This window comes from Elephantulus edwardii, unplaced genomic scaffold (genome assembly GCF_000299155.1).
Source record: "Elephantulus edwardii isolate Elephantulus edwardi_28Jun2011 unplaced genomic scaffold, EleEdw1.0 scaffold00105, whole genome shotgun sequence".
Classification (NCBI taxonomy): Eukaryota; Metazoa; Chordata; class Mammalia; order Macroscelidea; family Macroscelididae; genus Elephantulus; species Elephantulus edwardii.
In genome coordinates this window covers 8530423-8537139 of record NW_006399855.1, presented here as the reverse complement: position 1 = coordinate 8537139, position 6717 = coordinate 8530423, and the positions used below count along the sequence as shown (strand labels likewise).

Here is a 6717-nt window from a genome sequence, read left to right as displayed (position 1 = left end):
CTGCCTAGTGGAATGGACCTGGGGTGAGGGATTGTAAAACAATAAAAGAATTTATCTTTTACTTTTCCAAGAGGGTAGTGTACTGGGGAGAGAGCTGGGAGGGGAGAAAAGTGCAACAATGAATGAATAGAAATGCAAAATATCTGTAAATTTTCGTTGAAATTAATAATTTTCTTAAAAAAGTAAAAATTAATTAAAAGATTCACAGAGCTCAAAGAGATCCCAAGATATTAACCCTTCCCAGAGGTAACTCATGGTTACTGTGATGCTAAAACACTGGGACACTGATGTGTCAAATGCAATAATGGTTACCCATGGTGGACAGTGTTTGGTGGAGCTCCCCAATTAAAACAAGCTTGGAAGCAGGAGTGGCATCCACTTCTGGAATAGTTTGCCTCTGGAAAAGTCTATGAACGTGGAGAAAAGACCAAAGATATACAAGTGTTGTTTAGGACTTTTGTTCATAGGGTCGCTATGAGTCGTCTGTGACTAGACAACAGTTAACAACAACCTAAAAGGAAAAAAAAAAACCAGCTCACTTACATCTGGCATATTCCAAGAAATTGAGGAATGCTAAATAAATATGTAATGGAATGCTGTATAGTTTTTCTATGAGTATGGTTCTTATGCCTGGTTTTCTATTTCAGGGTGATGTTGACCAAGTAACACTTTATAGCTACAAAGTTCGGTCCACAATTACATCTCGTATGGCCAATACTGTCATCCAGAGCAAGATGGTTAACAACTCGCCACTACCTCAGAATGTCATGTTTGATGTTCAGATTCCCAAAGGAGCTTTCATTTCCAACTTTAACATGTGAGTAACTCCTAAACTAAGATCTTCTGTACACACTTCCAAGTGGTACTTTTTATTTGAATACTTTGTTGTTGTTGTTGTTGTTGCTGCTGCTGCTGTTGTTGTGTACCACAGAGTTAGAACTGACCCATAGCTGACCCTCCAGTGACTTTGCAGAAGCAATTAATCCCACAAGGATGGAGATTGCCCATCTTTATCACATGGAGCTGCTGGTGGAGCCCAATTGTGTGCTTTCAGGATTGCAAAGCAGCTTCTGGCCATTAGACCACCCGATCTCCTTATTTGAATACTTTAAGATTTCTTTTATACTTAAAACTCTGCAATTCTCCTGCTCTGACAAACCATCACTCCTTGAGGATTAGGTGACAGCACTTAAAAGTAAAGTTGTTGTTGTTGTTGTCATTGTTGTTGTTGGATGTGCTGGAGTCGACTACAACTAACAGTGACCCAATGAACCATGGATGTGAACCTTGCCCTCTCCTGAGCCATCCTCAAGATCTCCAACATGGTGGAGCCCTTGTCACAATCATTGTGTCAAGCCATCTCCTTGAGTGTCTTCCTGTCTTTCACTGACCTACCTTTCCCATCAGTGTGTCCAGTAGAGATAAAGATGTAAAAAGACAGTTACAAGCCCCAAAGAAGAAGTTAAAGGGATAAACACAAACTGTGTGGAGGGATTCACCAGTCCCTTCCTACATTTCTCTTTACTCTTTCTCATATGTGCAGGAAAGCATAAGACCCTCGAGCTATGCCAAATTCTAAACATATAAATGATTCGATAAAGCAAGTGCAACCCAAATTATTATAATCTATTAGCCACTTTTCCTAGGCATATTTTTAATTCAAAAGAGACACCCAAAAAGGTTAGAACCTGAAGAATAGCATTTGAAAACAAGGGGAGAAACTTAACACAGCACTTGAGGGGAAATTTTTAGACTAGGAAACTACTTAAAAACAAAACAAAAAAACCACCACCACCAAAAAACCAAGATCTACTATTCTCAACTCTGACAGCCGAGGTATTGAAATGTAGAACTACTCCATTGGGTTGGTTCTTTGCCTGCAATCTGCACGGAACCAGATTATCTTTCATGATGTCACTTGTAGGCTAATACTTCCAAATAGATTAGTACAATCAATTTGTGCTAGAGTCTATGTAGTTGTTGTTGTTATTTGCCATCAAATTGCCTGTGATTCACAGCCACCATATATACAATAGTTCTGAACCCTGCCCTATACTGATCTAGTCTCACTGTCTCCGACATACTTACCCCCCAATTACTGAGTCAATCCATCTCATCTTAGGTTTTCCTCTCCTGTGCTTACTCTCCACCCTTCCAAGCATGATGTCCTTCTCCAAGGACTGTTACCTTCTGGCCACATACCTAAAATATGTGAACTAGAGGCTGCAAAATCCTTGCCTCCAAGGAGCAGCTCAGTTTTAGCCTCTCCAGGACAGATTTGTTTATTCTCTTAGAAGTCCGCGGTATATTCAATACTCTTCTTCAGGGCCACAACTTAAAGGCATTGATTCTTCTTCTTTCAGTTTTAGTCATTGTCCAGCTCTCTGATGCATAGCAATTAATTGCAAAGTCTATGGATTTGGTGTGTGCCTTAGTCTCTAGATTGACATCATTACTCTTAAGTACTCTGGAGAGGCCCCTGGCAGCAGACTTTCCCCAATGCAATTCATATTTTGATTTCCTGACTGCTGGTGCCAAAAGTGTTAATTGTGGAACCAAGAAAGGTGAAATGGTTAACAATTTTAATCTTCGCCATCTATCATGAGCCTATAGTTCCTCTTACATCACATCATATGACAATGGAAATCTTCTTTACAAAATATCCTAATATCAAATAATTTCTTTTTGTTTCTTCTGTTGTTCTATCCCACCAAGTTACTCATAGCTGAGCTTTTAGTGGGTTTTCAGGTATCTGTTTGAAGACTAAGGTGCACCTGATACAGGACATGATTGTTTTCAATCACTTGCTATGTATCTATTCCATGGACTATAATATTCCGTGGACTGCAAAAAAACACACACAGATATGTCCTGGAAAATGTACAGCCAGAGTGCTCCTTGGGTGGCAAAGTTAGGAGAGGCTATTCCTTGGAAAAGCACATCATGCCTGTGCAACAATGAATGAATGAAAACCAAAAATCTCTGTAAATGTTCATTAAAACTAATAAAAAATATATTTTTTAAAAGGCACATCATGCTTAGAAAGGTGGAGGGTTAGATAAGGAACTGAAGATCCTCAGTGAGATGGATTGATTGGCATAGTGACTGCAGAAACAGGCTCAAGTGTGTCTGAGATTATGATAATGGCACAGGGTACAAGAGGGATCATATCTGTTGTTCATAGGGTCGCTATGAGTCATACTCAACTCGAGGGCACCCGACAACAACAAATGGTAAAGAAGGAGTTTTCCCATCTTTCTCCAGTGGAGCAGCTGATGGATTCAAGCCACATGCCTTTGGGTTGACAGTGCCATCCCTTTCCACTAAGCCACCAGTAGTAAAAATGTCTGTCTCTTTTCCCTCCTTGAATAAATTAACCTTATTGGGTTGTTTTCTGGGCTTTTGTTTTACCAAGACTGAATTTCTGGCCAACTGGCTGCCTTCTGTCATTTTCTAGGACGGTTGATGGCACAACATTTACCAGTTCCATTAAGGAGAAATCTACAGGCCGAGCACTCTACTCACAGGCACGAGCAAAAGGCAAGACCACTGGACTGGTGAGGTAAGGACTGGGCGAGCATAGCCTGCCCTCTTACTTCATTGTCTGCCCTTCTTCATATCCTATCCTCCATGGCAAACCCACAGGCCTCCAACAGGGGACAGAGCATAACAAACATTGACGAGCTCGTACAGTCTCACCATTTCCCAAAGGCTTATTAATAAATGGATTTTGTGTGATCTCACACCTATCCTTCATTTTACTGTTCTTCAGATAGGCGGGTGTTACGTACATAAACATTGGTGTTCTGAAAGTCTGCATAAAATAACTAGTAATATTGATGATCTTGCAACAAAGCTTACTATACATACAGAGATAAAAGTTTAGAGTTTGTTTTCATGATTTACTCTGCCTCATGTTTATGAAGTAAGTTCTTCTTAAGCATCAGTAGCTTAGATTCTTTCTTTCTCTTTTCCCTCTTAAAATCTTAAGTAAACACTGAGAATACCAACTCCCTTGCAAAAAAAAAAAGTCAAGAAACATCAGTAAAATTTTAACTCACCAGAACATAGCAAGACTATCTATCTAATCTCATGCCAAATCCTGCCATCTTTTTTACCTCATATCTTCCTCCTCCGTATCCCCAAACTGAATGTTTATTTTGTTCGTGCATTTGTTCATTCAATAAAAATGTTTTGAATGTTAATTCTCTTAGAGATGGCAGCAACATAGCAACAAACATTGTTAGGCTGGTTGAGGAAACAGAGCATTCCAAGACTCAGGGTACTAAAATTCTGTCTACAGGTCCAGGAAATCAGATAGAACTGGCTAGTTCAAATAGATCAATAGAATTCAGTCAGGTATAGGGAAGAAATATTAAACAGAGAGGCCATCTCCAGTATCACTTAATCAGTTCTTATACCCTTTTCTATTATTTTGTCATCATTGCCATTAATTTGACCATGTTAACTACTTATTCCACAAGTATTAACTTGTACAGCAGAGAACAAAGCTTAGAAAGATCTCATGAAACTCCCACTCACATATTCCACTCCTCAAATTAAAGGCCCCATTCCTACACTTAGCTTCTAGCTTGGCATTGGACCATGCTCATCTTTTTCTTAAACTACTTAGTATTCCAGATGGAATTCCTTACAAAGCGTCATCAAACCTAAATGGGCTGATTAAACATTATCTCCTCTAACTTATTTAGTTTTAAATGATAAAACATTATTTATTGCTTATTGCTTGACTCACTGGCATATGATCTTCTCTCTTTAAAACCATTAGCTCTTCAAGGCCAGTGTTCCCCACTAGACTTAAATATCCAATGACTGAAGAAGTTCTTATACTGGAACTACATATTCAATTTTAAAATAATAGATTTTTTTTATTTTGAATGCCTTAAGAAATAAAAAAACCACCCTCTTGAATGAGTCTCAAATGTGGTATAATGAAAAGTGCACTGTGTGTGGAGTGATCCAAAAGTGAGTTTGAGTCCTAGCTACAGAGGTAGCTAACTAGGTCTGTGGTCTTAAAGAGGTTAATTATCTTCTAAGACCCTCATTTGGTGTCATCTGGTAAAAGAAAGTAATGTTATCTATATTACAGAACTACTATATTAGGGATGATACATGTCAAACAATTGACACATAATAAGAATAAATGGGAGTTTTTTTAAAAAAAAGAAAAAAATGGCACTAAAATCTGTAAGAAGCTCTGAAAGAAAAAATCATACAGGAAAGAAGCCTGAAATTCTTGATCAAATTAAATTTACTATGACTTGCATTACCTGTTCATTTTTGTGAATGAGTGCATGAGTTTTGCTGCCTAGGAATATTTGGATGATGTCCGCTGCCTAGATTCTGGGTCTTCTGGCTCTATCACACACAAGATAACTTACACTGAGGACTCACCCCTGTAGGAGCAGGGCTCTCGATATGGAGAACTTCAAAACCGAAGTGAACATTCTCCCTGGATCAAAGGTGCAGTTTGAACTTCAGTACCAAGAGGTGAAGTGGAGGAGACTGGGATCCTATGAACACAGGATTCATCTGCAGCCTGGGAGACTGGCCAAACACTTGGAGGTAAACCTGGATGTGCTAGCCTGGTGTATGATATCCACATATGAAGCCTATCCCTAATTTATACATTCTGTCTCCTCACTATTTAACTCTTGACTCTGAAAGACAGTGTGATATCTGAAAAACTTATAGCTTTGGGGTCAACCAACTTCTTAACTATTTTAAATATCATTTTGACTACTTACTAGCCTTCTAGCATAGAGGAAAATTAAATTGGATCTCCACGTCCGTATCCATAACATGCACCAATCTATTTCAGACTGTAAAAGTTGATTAAAGTCTTCAATTCCTCATCTTTGGCTTTAGTGGGTAGTGCATATATTTGAATAATAATAATTGTACTATTAGGTATTCCCTTGTATGCATATGGATAGTGTCCTGTCACTCACAGCACTGTACGTCAGGTTAGATTTTGAAAAATTGTGAATGTGCCATTCTTCCTCAATTTGTCTTTCCAAGCATAATATATCATAAGATTTTTTTTAATTCAAAGCGAACAATACCTATTCATCTTAGCTTATTAATGCCAAGAACAGCAATTTTTTTATTAATTTTAATGAACATTAACAGAGCTTTTGGATTTCCACTCATTTATTGTTGTACTTTTCTCCCTGTCCCATCCCTCCCCACCCCAGTTCATTCTTCTCTCTGAAAAGTAAAAGAAAAATTCCTTCACTGATATACAATCCCCCCACCCCACCCCGAGTACACTCCACTACGCAGCTTTCATTCTGGACTCTTGTCATAACGATAATACCCAATCATATATCGCTATTAAACTGTTCTCTCCCTCATCTGTTTCAACGTAGTATACATAATTTATTCAATTTTTCTCAGTCTCACCCCAAACCCTGATGTTAGTCCCATTCTACAACAGTGGCACTATGCAATATTTGTCCTTTTGTGACTGAGATATTTCACTCAGCATAATGTCCTCCAGGGTCACCCATTTTAATAATATTGCATGAGTTCCTTGTTTTTCGATGCTGCATAGGATTCCATTTTGTGAATATCTCAGAGCTTCTCTATCCATTTGTTTGTTAATGGGCACTTAGGTTGTTTCCAACTCTTTGCTATTGTGAACAAAGCCACAATAAACCCGTGTGTACATATATCTGCTTGGGTAGCAGTTAT

General features: G+C 38.5%; 1 protein-coding gene across 1 annotated transcript in view; it reads left to right on the top strand.

The window, feature by feature from the left end:
- ITIH2 (inter-alpha-trypsin inhibitor heavy chain 2) overlaps nucleotides 1-6717 on the top strand; it is a 61423-nt gene that overhangs the window by 8493 nt on the left and 46213 nt on the right. Inside the window, exons 4-6 of the mRNA XM_006891875.1 lie at nucleotides 648-817; nucleotides 3458-3562; nucleotides 5424-5586. Of these exons, the coding sequence (XP_006891937.1) occupies nucleotides 648-817; nucleotides 3458-3562; nucleotides 5424-5586 (438 nt within the window). The remainder of the gene's footprint in view (nucleotides 1-647; nucleotides 818-3457; nucleotides 3563-5423; nucleotides 5587-6717) is intronic.